Below are 25329 nucleotides of genomic sequence, written 5' to 3' on the forward strand. Positions count from 1 at the left end.
GCTCTCCAGCTGTTGCAAAACTAAGTGCTCTCTGATGACACGTGTCTCAGGAACCGCCCGGTTTAGAAGAGGTTTGCTATGGGGATTTGCTTCTAAACTGGGCGGTTCCCGAGACAGGTGTCATCAGAGAGCACTTAGACAGAAAAGAACAACCTTAACTTCAGAAGCTCATAAGTACTGAAAGGATTAAGATTTTTTAATAGAAGTAATTTACAAATCTGTGTAACTTTCTGGAGCCAGTTGATATATATATATATATATATATCAAGTTTTTTCCTGGATAACCCCTTTAATTCAAGCACTATGTTAATAAAATTTTTAAATAGTATTTTATTTTTTTAAATAATAATCCTGAGGTCTTGCAGTTTTCAGTTTGGCGACTAGATCTAATATTAACCCCTTAAGGACCAAGTCCATTTTAACCTTAAGGACCAGGCTAATTTTATTTTTGCGTTTTCATTTTTTCCTCCTCGCTTTCTAAAATCCATAACTCTTTTATATTTCCATCTACAGACCCATATAAGGGCTTGTTCCTTGTGTGACCAATTGTACTCTGTAATGAAACCTCTCATTTTACCATAAAATGTACGGCAAACCCAAAAAAATATTTTTTTAGAGAGGAAATTAAAATAAAACCACAATTTTTAACATTTTGGAGGGTTTAGTTTTCACACTGTAGACTTTATGGTAAAAATGACATATGTTCTTTATTCTGTGGGTCAATACGATTAAAATGATACCCCTGGCTAGATACTTTTATATTTTTGTAGTGCTTAAAAAAAAATCTACATTTTTTTTTGGACAAAATCAGTAATCTAAGATTGCCCTATTTTGACCACCTATAACTTTTTCATTTTTCCGTATATAGGGCAGTATGAGGGCTAATTTTATGCGCCGTCATCTGTACTTTTATCGATACCACATTTGCATTTATAAAACTTTTAGATAATTTTTTATTAATTCATTTTTTGGAATAAAATGTTACAAAATAGCAGCATTTTTGGACTTTCATTTTTATGTTTACGTTTACGCCATTCACCATATGGGCTCATTAACATTATATTTTAATAGTTTGGACATTTACGCACATGGCGATACCAAATATCTTAAAGGGGTATTCCAGGCAAAAACTTTTTTTTATATATATCAACTGGCTCCGGAAAGTTAAACATATTTGTAAATTACTTCTATTAAAAAATCTTAATCCTTCCAATAGTTATTAGCTTCTGAAGTTTTCTATCTAACTGCTCAATGGGGATGTCATGTCCCGGGAGCTGTGCATGATGGGAGAATTTCCCCATAGGAACTGCACAGCTCCCGGGACATGAGTCATCAGAGAGCAGTTAGACAGAAAACAGCAACTCAACTCAACAGCTAATAACTATTGGAAGGATTAAGATTTTTTAATACAAGTAATTTACAAATCTGTTTAACTTTCCGGAGCCAGTTGATATATAAAAAAAAGAAAAAGAAAAAAAATGGGAAAAACTGACAATTTAAATTTTTATTGGGGGAGGGGATTTTTTAAAAACACTTTTTATGTCCCCATAGGGGACTATCTATAGCAATCATTTGATTGCTAATACTGTTCAGTGCTGTGCATAGAGCATAGTACTAATCAGTATTATCAGCTATCTTCTGCTCGATCTCAGACCAGAGCAGAAGACCCAAGGAGACGGACGGGGGCAGGTTAGGGGACCTCCGTCCGCCATTACAGATGATCGGATTGCCGTCCGCCATTACAGATGATCGGATTGCCGTCCGCCATTACAGATGATCGGATTGCCGTCCGCCATTACAGATGATCGGATTGCCGTCCGCCATTACAGATGATCGGATTGCCGTCCGCCATTACAGATGATCGGATCGCCGCGGCAGCGCTGCGGATGATCCGATCATCTATTTTAACATGCGCATTGCCGCAGATGCCATGATCTGTACTGACATCCGCGCGATCGCAGCCGGAACCTGCCGTGTATGAAGCGAGTACCGTGCCGATGCTCGCGGTCATACACAGGACCTAAATGTACGTCCTGGTGCGCGAAGTACCGACAAACCAGGATGTACATTTACGTCCGTGGTCGTTAAGGTGTACTCCAGCATTTGACAACTTGTCCCCTACTCACAGGTTATGAAATAGGTCTCCGATCCCTGAGGTCAATCCCCTGTGATCTCTCGAATTGGGCCCCGTTTGCTTGGAGCGTAGGGTCAGCATGCGCCCCATGCATTCACTATGGGAGCGCCGGAGATATCAGAGTACAGCGCTCGTGTATTTCCGGCGCTCCCACGCTCAATGCAATGGGAAATTTGGGGCCCTATTCTAGAGATCTCAGGTCCAACCTTTGGGATCAGATACTTATTCCCTATCAAGTGTCACGAAAGAGGAGTTGACCCAGATCAATGTTAAAATTTCCATCTTTATTTCATTTCTCTTAAAAGAGGTACAGCCCACAAGCGTGTCCAGCGGGTTACAGGTTCTGCACGCGTTTCGAGTGCATGCACACTCTGTAACATAGAAGGTGGATAGGGGGTAATTTTTTAATCACTGGAATACTCCTTTAAGTTTGGACTTCCTGTTCTGTACAGATCACTTCCCAGCAGTGTCCTCCTTATCATCACAGACAGGAATAGGGTGACACTACTGTATAGATAAGATATGAAGCTCAGAGCTCAGCCTCCCCCTGTAGAATGACCTCTGCACAGGTCACAGAGCATTCCCAGAAAACATTTCCATTCTAGTCAGTAGGGTCCCCTTCAGTATATTGTTGCCTATGGTCCATGGGGCCATAGCATCTCTCTAAATGTTGTTAAAACAGCTCAGGCAAGATGGCTGCCCCTATAAAACAAAATAAAATTACAAAAAAAAATGACAGCTAGAAAAAGATTAGAACAAAAGAAAGATTTTCTAATAGTTTTTTTCTGTCTCCCAGCAGAAAAAAAAAAGTTGCTGCTAATCTGAAATCCATCATCTTGTTCTACAGAAGACAATGTTGGGAGCCACCTCCATGCAGGTAAACGATGTGATATGTGTACAGATAGGGTGTTAGTGACACTATGTGCTGAATTAGTCCTTTGGGGAGATAGGTGATGACTTAAAGGGATATTCCAGGAATTTATTTTAATTGACTATGCTACAGGGGCTGTAAAGTTAGTGTAGTCGATAATATAATGTCTGTACCTGTGTGTGACAGTTTTCTCGCAATTCGTCTGTGATTTTCACCCCAATGTTTATTTTTACCAGAATACAAAATGACTGTTGTCTCAGATTTTTCCCAGGTTGCAATGCGGCCAAGACCTGACTCACTAGTCAGCTGATGACAGGGAGCCTGTCTGCTTCAATGGGTGAAGGGATCAATCTGCAACTAATGCAACAGCTGTAGGCACCCTGATTGAACACCGCTGGTCTTTTTAATGGATGCAGCTCATTTATGTTTTAATGGCTGATGTGTGGGAGGGAGGAAAATGGAATTATGGGATTTTTAGGCAAAAGAAGGAAACTCAAACAGGAAATACCAGTTCACAAAAAGCTAGCCACAGTGTTATGGTAATCTCACAACATAGCCATTTGGCCCTAAGACAAGCACAGATCCTTCCTAAGCATGTCCATTACTGTCTGCCAGGTACGTACTAAAATCACCTTATGGTGGAGAACCCCTTTAAGGGTGCATTCACACGGGCTTATTTGTCAGCGGATCCGCTGACAAAGGCCCCTAAAGTGCTGCCCTCTTTGTGCCTGCTAATAGCGGAAATCCACCGCTGACAAATACGCCTGTGTGAATGCACCCTGAAGGGGTTTTACAGGAATAGAAAAATAGAGGTAATTTCTTTCAAAAAAAGTTTCACGTCTGTCCCCAGGGTGTGTGTGGTATCAAAACTTGGCTCCATTCATTTCAATGGAACTGATCTGCAGAACCACACCCAACCTGGAGACAGACGGGGAGTGGTTTTTGAAAGAAATTACCTCTGTTTTTCAGTTCCTGGATTACCCCTTTAAGGCATATACCTCAAACAGTAGCCCTTATTATTGTAATTTTTATTTCTTTGTTTTTGTTTCAGACATTAGTAACATTCAATGATGTAGCCATCTATATTTCTGAAAAGCACTGGAGTAGCTCGAAGAATGGCAGAAGGAGCTGTCTAGAAATGTCATTCAAGAAATTCATGGTGTCTTGGCTGCTATGGGTAATAAAGATGTTTCTTCAGATTTAGATTAGAGGAGGTGGTGTCATTTGGAAAATGCCTGTGCCTGCGGCCTATTAGTCCATTGTCTACCACTTAAAGGGGTATTCCAGCCCCTGTACACTTATTCCCTATCCACAGGGGGGGGGGGCAGAAGTTGGACCCTATCCCCTTATTGTTCAAGTATCTCTGGCACCCGCATAGACAATGCATAGAGCTCCTGTTGATCCACTGTTTGATACAGATGGGGCCCGATGGCGGGGGGCGGTCCCACTTCTGAGACCCCCATACTATCCCCTATAAATAAAAGAGACATTTGTAGGGGCTGGAATACAACTTAAAGGGATACTCCGCACCCCTAGACATCTTATCCCCTTTCCAAAGGATAGGGGATAAGATGTCAGATCGCCGGGGTCCCGCTGCTGGGGACCCCCTGGATCTCGGCTGCAGCACCCACCTGGACGGCTTCCACCTCACACACCGGCAACGCTGGAGGCTTCGGATCCCGACCACAATGGCGGACGAGCGTGACGTCACAATTCCGCCCTTGTGGTCGGGATCCGAAGCCTCCAGCGTTCCCGGTGAGAGGTGGAAGCCATCCAGGTGGGTGCTGCAGCAGAGATACCGGGGGTCCCCAGCGACAGGACCCCGGTGATCTTACATCTTATCCCCTATCCTTTGGATAGGGGATAAGATGTCTAGGGGTGCAGAGTACCCCTTTAAAGGGGTACTATTCAAAGGATAGTAGATAAGATGTCTGATCACAGGGGGGACCCCCTTCAGGATCCTTTATCTTTTGGACAGGGGATAAGATGTTTAAGGGTGGAGTACCCCTTTAAGACTCACCTTGAATAGCCAGAACAGAGATGCAGTAGAGCTGTGTCCAACCTGTGGCTCTACACTAACCTAGAAATACCACCTCTCCAGCAAGCCCCTTGCGATCATGTATAGCCTAGGTCTCTAAACTGTGAACCTCCAGCTGTTGCAAAACTACAACTCACAGCATGCCCGGACAGCCGTTGGCTGTCCGGGCATGCTGTGAGTTGTAGTTTTGCAACAGCTGGAGGTCCACAGTTTGGAGGCCACTGATATATAGGATATGATTTTCCTTGTCGAGATTTCCCCTGGAATATGTGTTTGTAAATTCATTAGGGAGCTATAGAAATAGAATAATACATTACATGCTACCTTTAAAGTGTACCTGTCGTCAACAAAAACTTTTTATATAATGCAGATAATACCATTGTATGTATATTTGTAATATACATTGGTTAAAAAATGTGTATAATTTTGTCCCTGCAGCTATTGGCTGTGTGTCTCTATGAGGAGTCCAAATACAGGAAGAGGGCAGGACAAGCAGGGACAAGCCAGGAGCCTGAACAGATCCCTGTCTATCCTACCCTCACTTCCTGTTTTTGGACTCCTCATAGAGACACACAGACAATAGCACAGCAGGACAGCATTTTTTTTACCCAAAAATATACACAATTTTTAATCAATGTATATTACAAATATACATATACAGTAATGGTATTATCTACATTATATAAAAAAAAGTTTTTGTTGACGACAGGTACACTTTAAATAATATTCTATTCTGCACAGAGCCCCTAACTGGGAAGGGCTGCCGTTTTCTAAGGTACACCCATTGTGACTATGATCATGATGAGTACGAGGGGCTAGTAATGGAAAGGGTTAACTAGACACTACTCCATAAATCATAGGTTATAGAATAGGTTATATGTGTTACCCTATTATATGTAATTGTATCCCACAGGATACACCATCAGCAACCCTGATGTCTTGGTAAGAATTAAGAATCTAGAGCCAAGCAGGCTTGGGGGCAGCCGTGCTTCAGCTAAGCAGGACTAACACTCCTCTGTGCTCACTCCTGTCCTATCAGACAACAGCATGCAAACTCGGAGGAGGGGGTTACAGAGCAGCCTGCAGTGATTGGATGAAGAGACCCAGCACAGCAGACTCAGGGAAGAAGTGAATGAATTGTGAGTTAGGGCGGGCTCAGTGCTTGCCTTGGTTGCGCCCCTTCCTGAGCAGTGGATGGCAGAATGAGTGAGCAGTGGAACAGAGGGATTTGTGAGCCAAATACAGAAGCAAGACACATAGAAAAGACATGTAAAGAATCTGCATGACCTAGCGAGTAACATATATTGATCATTACTTTTTTCTGTGATATGACAGCTACGTTTTATAGGAGAAGTACCTAATTTACCAGTACACTGGCCCCTCCCATAGACTTGTATTGATGGGGAGGGGCGTGGCATCACACGGGGGCGGAGTCGTGACGTCACAATACTCTGGCCCCGTGGTCGTCACGCTGCACACTCGGAGCTCACAAAGGTGGGTGCTGAATGACAGATTGATTCCAGGGGTCCCCAGCGGCAGGACCCCCGCGATCAGACATCTTATCCCTTATCCTTTGGATGGGGATAAGATGTATTAGGGCCAGAGTGGAAAACATATTTTTTTTTTAATCAACTGGTGCCAGAAAGTTACACGGATTTGTAAATTCCTTCTATAAAAAAATTGTAAGATCTGGCTCTGGCCGAACACAAAGAGTTAAATGACTCTAGTTAGGCTGGAGCTGCTGGGAGCTCACCTGTGTCGTCTGGGTGTGGTTCTCAGCTCTTCTACCTATCAGTAAGGTGTATCCCTGATCACCTGCCTATATAAGCTAGGAGCAGTGAACAGTTCATTGTCTGTGAAATGTTATACCTGCCCGAGCCCTTAGCAGGGAGGTTTTGTCATCGTGGTTGTCGATCCGTCACTTTTGGTGGATAGGCAATAGGTAGGGACAGTGGCTGTAGGTGAGTTACGGCTTCACTGTTCCCCGCCCATACGTGACAAAATTCTTAATCCTTCCAGTACTTATCAGCTGCTGTATGCTCCAGAGGAAGTTCTTTTCTTTTTGAATTTCTTTTTAGATTGATTCTTTTTTCTAAGCGGAAAACAATCTGTTGCTGGGGATTATTATAACTATGAATTCAATTTATGTCTCTATGGTCTCCTTCAGGTAACCCTGATATTCTTCTACGCATTAAACAACATGATAGCACCGTGCAAGATGATCCTCTGCAGCCTAATGGAGAAACTTGGACACATTCAATTGATGGTACGTAGAGAAATCCTTCAATGCCAGGTGATCCACAAGATTGAGGTTGGACGCCTTTGGTGGGAGAAGCTTTTTATGGGGAAAGGGCGCATACAGACCATTTCCCAAAGAAGGGTTAGACATGTTGGATTTCAACATACCTGATCCTTTGTTCCCCTGTGGAGATAAGCGACACCAGTGGTGTTTGGCAGCAGCTTATCCCTGTACCCCTATTTAAATTCACTTACTTGCTCAGCCAATGAGAGTGTGCATGTTTGTGGGGGAACTGTTCAGCTGAAGCAGTCTTATGCATATGGCAGGATTCGGTATTGCCTACGCCAAGAGTACACAAGACACTTTTCGTGACTTCAGAGCTGAGTGACCACTAGAGAAGTGAGCTAATCTGCCACTTACACATGCATTTGCCAGATACCGCATGTTCCTGTCTTTGCTGTTTCTTTAGTTTTGCTTTAAAGGGGTATTCTGGCTTTATACATCTTATCCCCTATCCAAAGGATAGGGGATAAGATGTATGATCGCTGGGGACCCCCGCGATCACGGTGCAGCCCCCAGAAATCTGTGCCGGGCGCTGCCTTAGAAATGGGGACATGACATCGCAGCCACGCCCCCTTCATTCATGTCTATGGGAGGGGTATTCTGGCTTTATACATCTCATCCCCTATCCAAAGGCTAGGGGATAAGATGTATCATCGTTGGGTACCCCCACGATCACGGTGCAGTCCCCGGAAATCTGTGCCGGGCGCTGCCTTAGAAACGGGGAAGTGACATCGCAGCCACGCCCCCTCCATTCATGTCTATGGGAGGGGCGTGACTGCAGTCACGCCCCCTCCCATAGACATGAATGGAGGGGGCATGACATCACTAGGGGGCGTGACCATAACGTCACGTCCCCGTCTCGGAGGCAGCGCCCGCTACAGAATGCCGGGGGGCTGCACTGAGATCGCGGGGGTCCCCAGCGATCATACATCTTATCCTCTATCCTTTGGATAGGGGATAAGATTTATAAAGCTGGAATACCCATTTAAGTCACCTTTGCCTCCTTGGTGCTTATGTCCCCAAAATCTTTTCAATTCTCTCAGCAGCTGTACGCTACAAAAGTGTTTTGTCACCTTGGAAATCCCTCATCTAATATACCAAGAAATGTTTAAGAAATGGCTCCAGACATGAACACAAGGAGTTAAATTTCAGGCTTATTCTTTATTACGTTTTGTTTTTACCATAGGAAGTAATCCACAACTTGACAATGGGTCGCCGGTGAGTAAAGTTGAAGAACAATCCGAAGATCTGTGTGCATTTCAGAAAAGTATTAGTCTTTCCAAAGCACGTAAGCTCCTTCCAATGCTATATACGGCCATTTCATTCTATTCTGTCTGTAATTCACCTTCTTTTTTTAAAGGCTTTTTATGACTATTTTTATTGCTCCAAAGTAAATTAAGCAACTTTTGTGTCTACAGCTCCTGTGCAGAGTTATGCGTCTACATAGCAACAGACTGCAAAGACATTATGCATGGTCTCGTATTGAAAGTATGTTTAGTACCCCTGTTTAGTGAAAAAAAGTTAGATGACCCTACAAAATTCATCAGGACTGATTCTTACAGGGGTACTCCGCTGCCCAGCGTTTGGAACAAACTGTTCCGAACACTGGAGCCGGCGCTAGGAGTTCGTGACGTCATGGGAGGGGGTGTGACAGCTGTATAAATCAGCACTTAAAACTACATACCCACTGATAACTAGATATTGGATATTGTGCATTGCGGCCTTATCTTTTAATTTTAAATATATATATATATATATATATATATATTTTGCTCTTCAACTTCGGCATGGGTGCCACGCCCCCTCCCATAGACTTGCATTGAGGGAGTGTGGTGTGACGTCACGAGGGGTGTGGCCGTGATGTCCCGACTGCCCGCTCCAAGTGTTCATAACAAAATGTTCTGAACACTGGGGCAGCAGAGTACCCCTTTAATAGCAACTGTGGCTTGTTGGAGGTGCCCCCCTCCCATCTAATCGCCGTCACTCGGTTAGTGCCCCCTAACGACATGGGTTGGATGCTAGTGAGGGCTTTCAGGCTAGCCATGGTAATAAAACATTAATGGGGAAAAACAGACATTGTGGAAAATCTGCATATTGCACAAAGATCCTGTGCTTCTCAGCATATATATATATATATATATATATATATAAACCTAACAGGTCGTTATTGTATGTTATGATCATTATGTGTAAGCCCACTTGCCACGTCATGGCCACCTGGGTGTAGCAGGTCCCTAATATCCAGTCCCTAACTGGACTTACCTACCTTTGCTTCCCTGATGCCTCTGGTAGTCTTCTTCCATCCTTCACAGCGATCCTCTTCCCGCTTCTTGTGGTTGACGCGTCACACTGCGGCTTAACTAATCGCCGGCTGCAGTATTGTCACGCCTCAGCCATTGATAGGCTGAGCGGCATTGTGACGTATTCAGCCCCGGTCTTTTCTCTGTTGCTAGGGCCCTATATGTCACACTGCAGCTCAGCTATTCATTGGCCAAGGCAGGACATCTCTGCAGCCGCCGATTAGCTCAGCCACAGTGTGACACCTCAACCAAAAGATGCTGGGAGAAGATCACCTCGGAGGATGGGAGCAGGAGACCAAAGGCACCAAGAGAGCAACAGTAGGTAAGTCAAAATTTTTTTTTTTTAAAAGAAGTATCATGTAAAAAAAACATATACCCTATCCAAAGCCTAGGGGATAAGTTTTAGATTGCGGGGGGGTCCGAGCACTGGGGCCCCCCGTGATCTCCTGTTTGGAGCCCCGGCTCTCCTTCACAGCGGCCCGCCACACCCCCTCTATATAGCTCCATGGGAGAGCCAAAGATTGCCAAACGGCACTCCCATAGAGCAGTACGGAGGGGGCTTGGCAGGCCGCTGTGAAGGAGAGCCAGGGCTCCAAACAAGAGGGGGACCCCTGCACTCGGACCTCCCCGAACCCCCACCCCTCCACTGTAAAGCTGAAACTTATCTCCTATCCTTTGGATAGGGAATACGTTTTCTTCCATGATACTTCTCCTTTACATGCCGGCATTCAGGGCATATTTACAAGAAAACTTCTATCACAGCACGCGCTCCAGTCATTCTCTATCCGAGCGCTAAAGAGTCTTGAGTGCTGTATTTGGGCATCTCCTGCATTCCCATAGAAATGAATGGAGCGCGTGTCGACCCCAGCACTCACTCCACTCAGAGATCCTGGGTATGTTCAGAAGATCACTGAGGTTCCCAGCGGTCAACCCCCCCCCCTTACCTTTGCGACCTTTCAGTGTTACTGCATTCTAATTATTGGTAAATACAGGTATAGTCAGTAAGTTATTTGGTGTTCCCTTTGAGTTCTATGCCCTTCCCAGCTAATATATTTTCCCCATTTATTTCAGTCGAGGACCAAACTTCCAAAAACCATATTATCCCAGAGGTGCAGAGCGATAAAGCCAAGAGTACTTTCCGATGGGATGACTTGTTTGAACAAACGGAACCTAGAGCATCACCGATGGGTCAAACCAATGAGAAGATAAGAGGTGCTGAGTTTACCCATTGGTGTGGAGAAAAAGTCCCACCCAAAAGAACTCCTGTACATATGCTCTGTTTGTGGGAAAAGTTTCGGTGAAAATTCCTTACTGGTGAGGCATATGAGAATTTACACCGGTGAGAAACCCTATGCCTGTAACCACCGTGATAAAAGTTTCAACGACAAGTCTTCTCTCCTGCGGCACCTGCGGACTCACACCGGGGAGAAGCCATATTCTTGCTCAGTGTGTCTTAAAAGCTTCAGTCTGAACTCCAGTGTCATCGCCCATATGAGAATCTATACTGGAGAGAGACCCTTCCAGTGTACGGGGTGCGACAGACGGTTCAGCGATAAGTCGTACTATCTGCGGCACATGAGCTCTCACACGGGAGAGAAGCCGTACAAATGTACTGAGTGTGAGAAGGGCTTCACTCAGACTTCTGGTCTGACCTCACATATGAGGATCCATACTTGAGAGAAGCTATTCAAGTGCTGCTATTGTGACAAATGCTTCAGTCAGAGCTCAAGCCTTGTCATACATAAGAGCCTACACCAGCTGGAGGAAGCACGGTGACCGGGGACTAGAGGACACATCATGGAAATTGCAACCTTTACTGCTGATCTCCTGTATGAAGCCTCTCTTCGGCTCGCCCATAGAGCTTTATAGAGGGGGCGTGACGGTCCCCGCTTTGGAGGGGGGATCATGAAGCGCGGCTGTGGAAGAGAGACGGGGCTCCATACATGGCTCTGACCCCCCGCAATCTAAAACTTATCCCCTATCCGCAGGATAGGGGATACGTTTTTGTCCATGATACTTATTTCAGGGGTTAATGGGGTTTCCAGCCAAAGAAAAGGTATGATGTGTCTGATCTCCAGAACAAGGCCCTGGCTCACCACGCTACATATCTATGGGAGCGTGGGAGATACCCACATGTCTCCTGCCGCTCCATGCAGTGTGGAGCACCGTTCTGGTGATCCCGGGGGTCCCAGCGATCGGATCCCCTGCAATCAGACACTTTTTATCAGAACGTTTTACTTTGTGGATGTCTGAGGTTACCATTGGTGGGATCCATAACCTTTTCTAGAATAAAGGGGTCACAATCGCTCTTCCAGCAGTTGAATTTTCATTTCATTGTAGACAAATCTTTGAGCTGTGATGATCTCCCATCAACGTGAATGGGACTGTAATGCGCACACCATCAATACAGTATAGGCAAAAAGCCAAAGGGGCCCACTATTCAGGAGGCAAATACCACAGAGCACCACAAATACCCAATTGTTAGTGGTAGCACTAGCAACATACTGTTTGCCCATTTTTGGGGCCATAAAATAGCCATATTGTTCCCATTGAGTTCGTCTGCCAAATGGTTTTTGAACCCAACAAATGTACAGAAAATAAATCAACTGAAAATTATTTGTATTATATAATTTTTTTATTTTTAAATGTTTTGCACAGAAGCTAATGACATATGGGATAAGCGTCCATTTGGGAAATTTCTAATATCATGTGGGACATAATTCTGCGGCCTCCATCCTGAAATAACCACCAGGGGAATGTTTCCCCAAATGAAAGATCTATTATGAAGAGGCTATAAAAAATGGGAAAGCGGCACAGACTGCCTCCTCACAACCCATGTACGTTATGATGTATGGTCAAAGACTACAGCGGTTTTAATACTGGGAGAACTGGTAAGGAACGTTGAGGTTTTCCTTTCTACAATGACAAAAGAACATTATGCTCCGTGACGGAGTTGTTGGAATCAAATTAAATGAAAATATATGTGAACGTAACGAAGATATATGGAAGTGATTACAATACTACGGCGCACTGATACGTTTATTGGTAAAATACAAGATGAGATACGGTTGGGATTTATATAGGGTTTATATTGCATCCTACAGCACATTTGCCCACAGATGCCAGACTGGTGATAAATCTACCCTAGTTGTGTTGGTGACCATTATCCTGGCATCTGGAGGCCATGAGAGACAACACGTGGCAACAGGATGCCCTGCACCTATCACTGAGCTGCTAAGTCAGTATTTCCCAAGCAGGGTGCCTCCAGCTGTTGCAAAACTACAACTCCCAGCATGCCCGGACAGCCTTCGGCTGTCCGGGCATGCTGGAAGTTGTAGTATTGCAACAGCTGGAGGCACCCTGCTTGGGAAACACTGTGCTAAGTAGACTCTCATAGCCTTTTTATGGGGAAGCACTTTAATGCCTAACCTCAGTATTCAGGGACACAGAAGTAAAGTTTAAAGGGGTACTCCGGTGGAAAACTTTTATTTTTTTTATTTTTTATCAACTGGTGCCAGAAAGTTAAACAGATTCGTAAATGACTTCTATAAAAAAAAAATCTTAATCCTTCCACTACTTTTTAGCTGCTGAATACTACAAAGGAAATGATTTTCTTTTTGAAACACAGAGCTCTCTGCTGACATCACGAGCACAGTGCTCTCTGCTGACATCTCAGTCCATTTTAGGAACTGTCTAGAGCAGCATATGTTTGCTATGGGGGTTTTCTCCTACTCTGGACAGTTCCTAAAATGGACAGAGATGTCAGCAGAGAGCACTGTGTTCCAAAAAGAAAAGAATTTCCTCTGTAGTATTCAGCAGCTAATAAGTACTGGAAGGATTAAGATTTTTTAATAGAAGTAATTTACAAATCTGTTTAACTTTCTGGCACCAGTTGATTTAAAAAAATAAAAAAAGGGTTTCCACCGGAGTACCCCTTTAAACATGGCTTCTCCTGTCTTTATTTTCCAGCATAACAAAAAAAAATGCAGCCTAAACAACACAAAATAAATCCTGCTTGTCCAGTGCTTACTATACAGAAAGCCTCCCTATCTATACAGGTGCCTTACTACCAAACACCCAACACAACAGTCACCAAATGTGTTATACAGGTCATAATGTCCCCTTATGAGGCTGCAGTCCTCCAGATTAGGACTCACAGCCTCACTTCCATACTGAATTACACCTAGTTTTAAAGCCTGGAGATATGCTGTCTTCAGCACCTGTGTTGATCTGGACTCGTCTGAAAACCTGTAATGTCCCAGGAAGGGAATTAAAAGGGCCCTCTACCAAACCTACCAAAAATATAGGCCCAAGAACAAGACTTAAAGGGGTACTCCAGTGGAAAACTTTTTTTTTTTAATCAACTGGTGCCAGAATGTTAAACAGATTTGTAAATTACTTCTATTAAAAAAATGTTAATCCTTCCAGTACTTATTAGCGGCTGTATACTACAGAGGAAATTCTTTTCTTTTGACATTTCTTTTCTGTCACGACCACAGTGCTCTCTGCTGATTTTTTTAATAAAAGTAATCCACACATCTTTTTAACTTTCTGGCATCAGTTGATTAAAAAATAAAAAGTTTTCCACCGGATTCCCCCTTTAACAAAGTTTCGCTACGGATTTACCCATTTCTGGATTCTCTATATCTCACCCAGCTTTCCCTGGATGAGATATGCGCTTTCTAAAACCTGGCATCCACATACGACAGGTATCTTGAGGAAATATAGAGATCCTGACCACCAATCCTGCAGAGTGCATACAATATATTTTATTCCTGCTGCATTCATTTTCATGCATTACAGACAGAACAGCACTGACTATCTCCTTGATTTATGAACTAATAAAGTTGTATATGGCAATGGTCTGTGCAACTTTTTTGGGGTGGATCTGATCTGATATGTGTTCTACCATCATTACAATCTTTAAAAAGGTTGCAGCAGCACTCTTGGTCAAACAATCCAAGCTCTTAGCGCACTTTTTGATCAAAAACCTGCAGTACATCTTATGATCGTTCTTATGTTAGGGCTCCTATTAATGAAAGGGTTAATAATAATAATCTACGACTGCATAATATGCCATATACTCTTTATGGTGCTACAAGGTTGGCATAATACAGCAACCAATGGGGCATACCATGATTTCTTTTCTGTTAAAGGGAACCTGTCACATGGTTTATGCTATCCATACTGTGGGCAGCATTAAACAGGTTCAAGCAGTGTGATTAAAGGGGTTATCCAGGAAAAAAACTTTTTTTTTTTTTTTTTTTAGATCAACTGGCTCCAGAAAGTCAAACAGATTTGTAAATTACTTCTATTAAAAAATCTTAATCCTTCCAATAATTATCAGCTGCTGAAGTTGAGTTGTTTTCTGTCTGGCATCAGTGCTCTCTGCTGACATCTCTGTTTGTCTCGGGAACTGCACAGAGTAGAAGAGGTTTGCTATGGGGATTTGCTTCTACTCTGGACAGTTCCCGAGACAGGTGTCATCAGAGAGCACTTAGACAGAAAAGAACAACTCAACTTCAACAGCTCATAAGTACTGAAAGGATTAAGATTTTTTTATAAAAGTAATTAATTTACAAATCTGTTTAATTTTCTGGAGCCAGTTGATATATATAAAAAAAAGTTTTTTTTCCTGGAATACCCCTTTTAAGTTTGGGTGACTTGTCTCTCTCTATACACTTTAAGAAACAGGGCTGATGCGGTGGGAAGCAGCCATGTTGACCACCCTACTGGCTACTTACCTAGGTCTCGGCAGTTTTTTAAACTAACACTGAGTCATAGTGAGTTGGAACGGCGCTCCCTGTTTCATGCCCTTTAAATTCTCTTTAAATTCTATATGTTTCTGTATGAAAAACAACCCATAGGCTTTTGTGGGTGCCCCATTAAACATGTAATACTAATATGAATATATGCATGAGGGGCTGTGCCAGATATTACAGCTTAGCTGTCTTCACCTGCATTGATATATATGCCTGACACAACACATGGACCTTTTTGTGCTGTTACTGGAAAAAAAACCTGACAATCTTATATCTCAGACGCCTTTAAATATCAATAATTTACAGGCTATGTTGTCACCATGTTTTTGGGTCGTGTTTTTGAAACAGCCCAAAATGAATGCTTCACATTCCCCCAAAAATTGCTTAAAAAATAGACTTATTTTTATTATGGCGTTCTTTTAAATAAAACATCTCTTAGTTCCTACACATATTTTACAGCCTTAAAGGGGTATTCCAGGAAAAAACTTTTTTTTTTAATATATATCAACTGGCTCCAGAAAGTTGAACAGATGTGTAAATTACTTCTATTAAAAAATCTTAATCCTTCCAGTACTTATGAGTTTCTGAAGTTAAGGTTGTTCTTTTCTGTCTAAGAGTTCTCTGATGACACATGTCTCAGGAAACGCCCAGTTTAGAAGAGGTTTGCTATGGGGATTTGCTTCTAAACTGGGCGGTTCCCGAGACACGTGTCATCAGAGAGCACTTAGACAGAAAATAACAACCTTAACTTCTGAAGCTCATAAGTACTGAAAGGATTAAGATTTTTTAATAGAAGTAATTTACATATCTGTTTAACTTTCTGGAGCCAGTTGATATATAAAAAAAAGTTTTTTCCTGGATAACCCCTTTAAAATTGAGTGCCGGGGCCTTGTTTCAGCCATTTACACGCCAATATACAGCTGTAGAAATCATCCATAAAGACCGTGGGGACCGCCACTCAGACTTCCAGCACAAGTATATAGAAGTTCTGCTCTATCACAAGCATATGGCCAGGTTCCACAGACAATACACACTCCCAGTGCTCGCCAAAGATGGCACTCATGTCCGTAGTGTGCAAATCTTCTTTATTCAATGTTCAAGCCCCAAACAAACAAGCAGTGACAGCTGTTTCACTCGTGTTCTGCACTTTCTTAGACGGTTTCACATCCATGGTCATAATTGGGATTTATGTCACGCAAATCGCAAATATAGCTTCCGTGTGTGAACCAGAATTAAGGCACAAAATCTGGTCTTACTTATATGATCCTGGTATTTTTACCCAAAATCCGGAGTGGATTCAACACAAAGAAACTACTACTCATTACTGGTTTTTGCAAATACTGGCCAAAATAGTATGTGCCAACCCAGCATCGCCCTTTACTTGGTGAAGGCAGTTCAACACGCTCTTCAAGTAGTATTCACTCAGCTGAACGTAAATGACGTTCAATAAGACATAAAAGGAACCATGCAAAGTCACAGGTTCAAGTCCAGTTCTAAATAAGTGTGATAAGTGCCATGGGCGTAGGAACTCGGGGAGGGGAAACTGATCCCCCCCAGGAATTTATGCGGGGGGACCAATGATGAAGGGATCCCCCCACCAGCCGCCGCCACTTTAAAAGCTCAGCGCATGCTGGGAGCTCCTTGCACGCCAAAGAGGAGAAGCTGGCAGGGACAGTCACAGTAGAATTTAGAATGTGGCCAGTATCATGTTCATTGTAGGTGTTGGGGGTTAACCTGGGCAATACAAAGGGGGCCTACTGGACAGCTTTAGGTCATCACTTACACTTCCCAATTTTATATAAATCGCAGTAAAATCGCGACAAATTGCGCAAATCGTGGCATAAACTTTGCGGTTTTACTTCGATTTTTACCCAAATCGCTGCAAAATGCTGTTGTGTGAATATGGACCTAAACCTGTCCAGGCTGCACAAAGCCTATGGACAGCAGAGGAACTTACATTATGTCTGCCAAGACCTGCGATTACATCATTAGGAAGGTCCTGGCAGATAGAATGGACAGAGGAGTCTGGAGTACTGAAGGGTTTGAGATACAGAGGGTCTAAAGAGGACAGAGTGATCTGTAGAGGACGGGGGTCTGGGGTACACAGGGGTCTGGAGCCTACAGAGCAGTCTGGTACAGAGGGTCTGGAGAGGACAGAGAGGCCTAGGGTACAGAAGGGTCTGGGATACATTGGGGTCTGGGGAGGTTAGAAGAGTCTGGAGTGTACAGAGTGGTCTGGGGAGGACAGAGGGGTCTGGGACACAGAGGGTCTTGAGAGGACAGAGTGGTCTGGAGAGGACAGGGGGGGTCTGGAGAAGACAGTGAGGTCTGGAGAAGACAGGGGGGTCTGGGGTACAAAGGGGTCTGGAGAGCATAGAAGGGTCTGGGGTATGGAGCGGTCTGAGGTGCAGAAGAGTCTGGGGTACAAAGCAGAAGTACAGAGGGGGTCTGGAGGAGGACAGAGGGGTCTGTGGTACAGAGCGATCTGGGGGACTCTGATCAGGCAGCGAGACAGGAGCCTTATCTGTTTGTATTCCTGGCACGTTGTGATGACCTCTCCCTATATAGACAGTAATGGGAGAAGATTTTCGAAGCCCAGCAACTGCCAGATGTGGAGCAGGAGCCACGTCCAAACTTCTTCCTCAGTCACAATGCTGGAGCCATTGTCAAGGTCGGAGGATCACCGGCTGTCAGTGTGCACCAGCAGTAACGTGCTGGTGCACCGCAACAGTGTGCCCATCCCGCTCAAGACCTGCATACTCTGGGTGAGTATACATGGTGCAGTACTGATAGGAGATACTAATTGATTGTACCAGATACAGTACTATTGATAATTAAGATATAACTCAGGATCAGTACAGGATTAGTAAAGTAATATATGTACACAGTGACTCCACCAGCAGAATAGTGAGTGAAGCTCTGGAGTATAATAAAGGATATAACTCAGGATCAGTACAGGATAAGTAATGTAATGTATGTACACAGTGACCTCACCAGCAGAATAGTGAGTACAGCTCTGGAGTATAATGCAGGATATAACTCAGGATCAGTACAGGATAAGTAATGTAATGTATGTACACAGTGACCTCACCAGCAGAATAATGAGTACAGCTCTGGAGTATAATACAGGATATAACTCAGGATCAGTACAGGATAAGTAATGTAATGTATGTACACAGTGACCTCACCAGCAGAATAGTGAGTACAGCTCTGGAGTATAATGCAGGATATAACTCAGGATCAGTACAGGATAAGTAATGTAATGTATGTACACAGTGACCTCACCAGCAGAATAGTGAGTACAGCTCTGGGGTATAATACAGGATATAACTCAGGATCAGTACAGGATAAGTAATGTAATGTATGTACACAGTGACTCCACCAGCAGAATAGCGAGCACAGCTCTGGAGTATGCACTGTATGACTTAATGGCACCTACACAGGCTGTAGAGAGCCTGACCTCCCACAGTCATGCCTGAATTGCTCCCTCCTGAATTCACTGCTCCTCAATGGCACCTGTAATGGGGAGCCGAAAGCTCAATTTTAAAGCAAAACAGTCATCCTGTTCACCCACACTAAACTCAATAAACTGGGTTATAGTGCAGATGACCAGGAGACCGATGAGGGGTCACTGACTCCTTTACGTACCTGCACTCCGGAGATCTGATTCCATTGTCTGTCAACTGTGCACTGGAGGCGGGCCCACCGGCTCATTTTGAATATTCATTCTCGCGGGTCACGTGAGTGCTCAGTTGGCGCAGCGCTAACATGACCTGCAACAATTAAGATTCAAATTAAGCTGTGGGCCCAGCACGCAATTCACGGAAGATGGAAGCAGATCTCCGGAGTGCAGGTACGTAAAGGAGTCAGTGACCCCTCATCGGTCTCCTGTTCACCTGCACTATAACCCAGTGTATTTGGATAAGTGTGGGTGAACAGGATGACTGTTTTCCTTTAATAGAATCATGCGACATTGAATGATCCCGCCCCTTTGTAGCTCCACCCTCACATTGCCACACCCACTTAAATGCTGCCCCCCCCCCCCCAGATTTGTAGGGGTTCCTACGCCCCTCAGTGTTATACAGACATTGCTGTCAGTTGTTTGGATAAGGACGTGGCTGTAAAGCAGACACAAAAATACAGTTTGTTCAGTTTGCTTTTGTGAATCTGGCCTAAGGGTACATCCACAATGGACAAATAATCCAGAGCATTTCTGCAGCAAATCAGGGAGATTTTGGTCTAGATTATTAATGTAAATGATTAAAAGCCAATGTATTTAAAATCTACTGCAAGCTATTATTCTATATCACCAATAGTCCCATTAGACCTTTACCTTGTATATTCCTTCGTACTTGCATTATAGCAGGTCTAGACTTTTACAAATTCCTCCTAAACTGTGGAGGGCTCTATACATTTACACCAAGCACAAAAAATAGAGCTACAAACTCCAATCTTTATAAAATTACAAATGTTTATTTATCATCTTTTAAAAATGTAATGAAAGGTATTACAAACCATAACACACCAATAAGAAACAACAAGGGTGGTGCTGTAAAAAATGCAGTACACACTATAGTAGTTAAGTACTATAGTGTGTACTGCATTTTTTCCAGAACCCCCTGGTTGTTTTTTATTGGTGTGTTATGGTTTGTAATACCTTTCATTACATTTTTAAAAGATTATAAATAAACATTTGTAATTTTATAAAGATTGGAGTTTGTAGCTCTATTTTTTGTGCTTGGTGTAAAGCTATTATTCTAGTAGCCTTCTAGCTTGTTCAGGGGGATCGATAGCAAACTGCAGATGGGCAGCAATGTTCTTTTATAGAGCAATAGCTTTCAAGCATTCAAGCTCCACTGTAGATTTCAAATAGATAGTTAAAATATATTGGATGGCTAAAAAACATGTCAGAAATACAAGGACAATTGGTAGCATGCCGCCAATAAATATACTGTAGTTGTTTGATTAGAAAAGCAGATCTCAGCTACCACAGCCCCTATAATATGACTGTTATTACACTTATCACTGATTTATGGGAAAATATATACCATGGAGAATTTTAACTCCCTTTTTTTCTGACACAGGAAAAAAAACACAAGATGAAGATGAATGTCACCCACCAGCATAACATGGAGGAGTTCACTCTCCTCGGACTGGACACTTTCCCCAGGCTGAGTATTGTCCTGTTCATCCTCCTCTTCCTCGTCTACATTCTTATACTGCTCGGCAATCTTCTCATCATAGTTACGGTGCATTTTGAGGCCCGTCTCCATTCAGCCATGTATTATTTCCTCAGCAAGTTATCCTTGGTAGACCTGTGCTATGCATCCGTGACTGTCCCAAAGATGCTGGTCGACTTTCTATTACAGAAAAACACAATCTCCCTCAACTCCTGTATCACTCAGCTCTTTTTCTTACACTTTTTTGCCGGAACTGAGTGCATCCTTCTTACCGTCATGGCGTATGACCGTTATGTTGCCATATGTAACCCTTTACGGTATTCTAGTATTATGAAAAGGACCACCTGTCACTTGCTGGAAGCTGTGTGCTGGGCCGTAAGCTTTTTCCACTCCATCATCCAGATAATATTAACCTGTCAACTGAAGTTCTGTGGGCCAAACAGAATCGACCATTTCTTCTGTGACATCCATCCCTTGTCTGTATTATCCTGCTCCGATATCTTCATCATTGAGATTGTATTTGTGGCAAACAGCGGCATGATATCTGCCCTGTGTTTTATCGTCTTGCTCATCTCCTACATAGGGATTATCAGAACCATAGTAAACAGCAAATCTGCAGAAGGGACAAGCAAAGCCTTTTCCACCTGTGCCTCCCATCTCATTGTGGTCACCCTGTTCTTCGGCCCTTGCGTTTTTATCTACTTGAGGCCCTCTGTATCTTATGCGGCTGATAAAATGGTGTCAATATTTTATACAGTGCTGACACCTTTATTAAATCCGATCATATATACCTTGAGAAACAAGGAGGTAAAGGCGGCCATCAAGTCATTCTTGGGAAAGAGACTGTGCAAGAGGAGTTAAACGAGTCTGAAAAATGGTTTTCTTATTCGTAAAATCGCAATAAAAAAAGAGATATACGGTACATTCACCCGTGTGTCTTCTGGTGCTTGGTCTCTGTCTTACCTCATGATCAAAAAGACATTAAACTGGGATTTCTGGTTTAATATATATAACACTAAACACTGTTGGATTAGCTCCATAGAGCCAGGCAAATAACGGCAAATAAAAGTCAGAGACAGGGACACATAAGAAAGTTTAAACAGGGCTTCTCCTGTTTCTATTCTCCAGTAAACAAAACAAACACAGCCTTCACAACCAGAAACAAAATAAATTCCTGCTCGTGCAAGTGGTCGACCACGTTTTTGCCTGCGGTCGGGGAAAGCGCATACGGCCGAAAAAGCAACCGACCGGAGGCTGTGGTTCACTCCGGTCGGCTCATAGACATACATTAACTACGGCTCCCTATACGGTTGAGTGCGGGCGCCGCGATTAAGTCCCGCCCACCCCTACTCCCAGCTGTATACGGGAACCATAGTTACAAACCGTAGTGTGAACCCAGCCTAAGATGATTTCCGGGTATACCCAGCATACCTTGCACATCACATGACCCCAGGTTATCCAATGTTTTGCTTGTATTAATGTGTCATTCTGCTCCCAGGCAGAGAGCAGAAAGAGAGAGAGAGGGCTGTGAGACAGAAAAAACTACTCGTCAGAAAATGACCTTCTGTCACTACCTGCAAAAATCTGTACAGTTGGTGTAGTACAACTCCTATTGCATTGTTAAGTGGGCTGACCTCAGACTGAGACCTCCTGTCACCTGCTGCAATACAGTTGGTGCACTAATCAACCCATAAAAGCTGTCACATTATAAATACCTAGCAAACTGAGCAGTGGGCTGACCTGTATTTTCTCATAAATACGTATTAAAAGCATTGTGAACAGGACATAGTCATCTAAGAACCAGTTACATGTATTTTCTGGGTTTAATCAGACCAATATTTTTATTTTAGGTTTAAGATAATGCAGTTAAAAGTGTTGAAAGCGAACATGCATTAGCCATCTAAAGCACAGTTACGTATAATTTCTGGGTTAAATCAAACCAAGTTTTGGGTGACAAATCACCCCATCAAACATCAATATTTTTACAATAAAAACAAATATGACTGGTGAAGGAATTGTTGGACAGAGCAACACTTCCTTAGAAAGGCTTTAGCAATCAAGTGCCAACAACATAGATCACTGTAATGCAATGATGGCTTATAATAGGTCCCTAGAGGGAACCAAAAAAGTGTGTAAAAAATGTTTTTTAAAAATATAACCCAAAATTGAAATCACCCCCTCTCCCATATAAATAAAACACTGTAAAAAAATAAAATAAATAAACATATTTGGTATCACCGTGTACGTAATGGTCAGAACTATTAAACATTACATTCCTGATCCTGCACAGCCAACAGTGTAAACGTAAAATATTCCAAATGCTAAAATTGCTGATTTTTGGTCATATTACATGAAAAAAATGTATACAAAGTGATGATTAAAAAGCCAGAACTACACATATGTCAAAACTACAACTCATTGCAGAAAAATGAAACCCTAACAAAGCTGTAATGCCGAGCGCTCCGGGTCCCGCTTCTCCCCCGGAGCACTCGCAGCATTACTCTCCTGCTTGCAGCGCCCCAGTCAGACTCGCTGACCGGGAGAGCTGCTCTCTGTCTCTCGGCGGGGATGCAATCCCCGCGGCGGGACGTGCCCGCCCGCAGATCGCATCCCGTGTGTCTCACCGGCCCTGTCCTCCTACTCAGTCCCGGCGCGCGGCCCCGCTCTCAAGGGCGCGCATGCGCCGGGTCTCTCAGATTTAAAGGGCCAGTGCACCATTAATTGGCGCCTGGCCCAATTAGTTCCAAGCACTCCTTACACTATATAAACCCACTTCCCCTTCCTGTCCCTGCCGGATCTTGTTGCCTTGTGCCAGTGAAAGCGTTCCCGTGTGTCCTTTGCCAGTGTATCCAGACCCTTGCCGTTGCCCTTGACTATGAACCGTTGCTGCCTGCCCTGACCTTCTGCTACGTCTGACCTTGCCTTTTCCCTATGCAAAGACAAAAGAGAAAAAAGAGGGAACACGCTCCCCTAGTGTGATACGTTTTTAGACAGTGAATAAGTGCAATAAAGGTCACACTTACCACAATGTGTTGCGCTAAGGGCACAACACCATACAGCGTATTATCAGGTTAGGTTGTCAGCAGCCACAAACCTCCGGTCTATCCTGGTTCACCGGTCCAAATAGCATCAATGAAAAATAGCAAACATGGATCTTTGCAGGCGCATGGACAGCAGGGGATAAAAGTTCATGGAGTCTTCAATACATATAGATGTTTATTTTAAGCACATAAAAGCAACGCATTTCCTGCCCGTAGCGGGCACTTCATCAGGCAAGTGTGCATGTATTGCCTTTTGCCTAGTCCTTCTGTACCGCGCCTGACTCAGCAGTCAGTGAGGTTGAGTCGCTATTGGGTGAACGACCTGGGGGTTACCTGCTGCAGCAAGCCCATCCCGCTTTGCGGCGGGCTCTGGTGAAAACCAGTGACCCCTTAGATTCCGTTCCCTTGGTACGGCCCACGTCATCACCTCACTGACATAGAGGATCCACTACATGTGTCTACCCTGCATACCACTCCGGATCCTGACAGTAGATCCGGTCATGGATCCCGCTGAGGTCCCGCTGACCGAACCTCCGTGGTCGCCCAGCAATCACAGCAGATCGCGCTACAAGGACAGCAGCTTACTCAGTTGACTGCTATGCTGCAACAGCTCCTGCCGCAACAACAGCAACCATCTCCTCCGCCAGCTCCTGCATCTCCTCCGCAGCGAGTGGCTGCTCCCAGATTCCGCCTGTCTCTACCAGACAAGTTTGGTGGGGACTCTAAACTGTGCCGTGGATTCCTGTCCCAGTGTTCCCTACACCTGGAGATGATGTCAGACCAATTTCTACAGAACGGTCTAAGGTGGCGTTCGTGGTCAGTCTGCTGTCTGGAAAGGCCTTGTCATGGGCCACACCGCTTTGGGACCGCAACGATCCTACCACTGCTACAATCCAGTCCTTCTCAGAAGTACATAGTGTCTTTGAGGAGCCAGCCCGGGCTTCCTCAGCTGAGACTGCTTTACTGAATCTTGTCCAAGGGAGTTCTTCAGTGGGCGAATACGCCATCTTGTTCCCCACCCTCGCCTCTGAGTTTTCCTGGATTAATGAGGGCCTCTGCGCGACCTTCAAGAAAGGCTTATCCAGTCACATCAAAGATGTCCTGACCGCATGAGAAATTCCTGCTAACCTGTCTGAACTCATCCATTTGGCCACCCGCATCGACATGCGTTTCACGGAAAGACGCCAGGAGCTTCGTCAGGAAAAGGATCTTGTTCACACCAGGCGGTTTCCTTCCCTGGCACCTCTCTTCCAACGTCCTTTGCAATCTGTTCCTGTGCCTCCTGCCGAGGAGGCTATGCAAGTGGATCGGTCTCACCTGATCCAGCAAGAGAGGACTCGCCATAGGAATGAAAACGTGGGCCTATACTGTGCAAGCACCGAAAATTTCCTAAAAGACTGTCCTATTCGTCCTCCGCGTCTGAGAAACGCACCCACTCACCTAGTCAACGTAGGAGAGGCGTTGCTAGGTGTGAATTCTTCCTCTCCACGATTGACTATACCTGTGCGGATTGCTATACCCGCTAGTACTACTTCCTTCTCTGCTGTGGCCTTCTTGGACTCTGGTTCAGCAGGAAATTTCATTGAAGCCTCCCTAGTCAACAGATTCAATATTCCAGTTACCCGTCTTGTCAAACCTCTCTTCATTTCATCAATGGAGAGAGACTGGTCTGCACCATACGTTACCGCACTCAACCGCTAC

At 44.0% G+C, this 25329-nt stretch overlaps 2 protein-coding genes across 2 annotated transcripts in view; one reads left to right on the plus strand and one right to left on the minus strand.

The window, feature by feature from the left end:
* LOC130294561 (zinc finger protein 567-like) overlaps positions 1–25329 on the minus strand; it is a 68639-nt gene that overhangs the window by 17689 nt on the left and 25621 nt on the right. The window lies entirely within an intron of this gene.
* Positions 20477–21448, plus strand: LOC130294564 (olfactory receptor 1509-like). The gene has a single exon (XM_056544569.1). It carries the CDS (start codon positions 20507–20509, stop codon positions 21446–21448), a length of 942 nt encoding a protein of 313 aa, XP_056400544.1. The 5' UTR covers positions 20477–20506.

This window comes from Hyla sarda, chromosome 10 (assembly GCF_029499605.1).
Source record: "Hyla sarda isolate aHylSar1 chromosome 10, aHylSar1.hap1, whole genome shotgun sequence".
Classification (NCBI taxonomy): Eukaryota; Metazoa; Chordata; class Amphibia; order Anura; family Hylidae; genus Hyla; species Hyla sarda.

Coding starts and splice junctions, on each gene's coding strand:
- LOC130294564 (XM_056544569.1), top strand. CDS start 20,507: ATGAAGATGAATGTCACCCACCAGCATAACATGGAGGAGTTCACTCTC.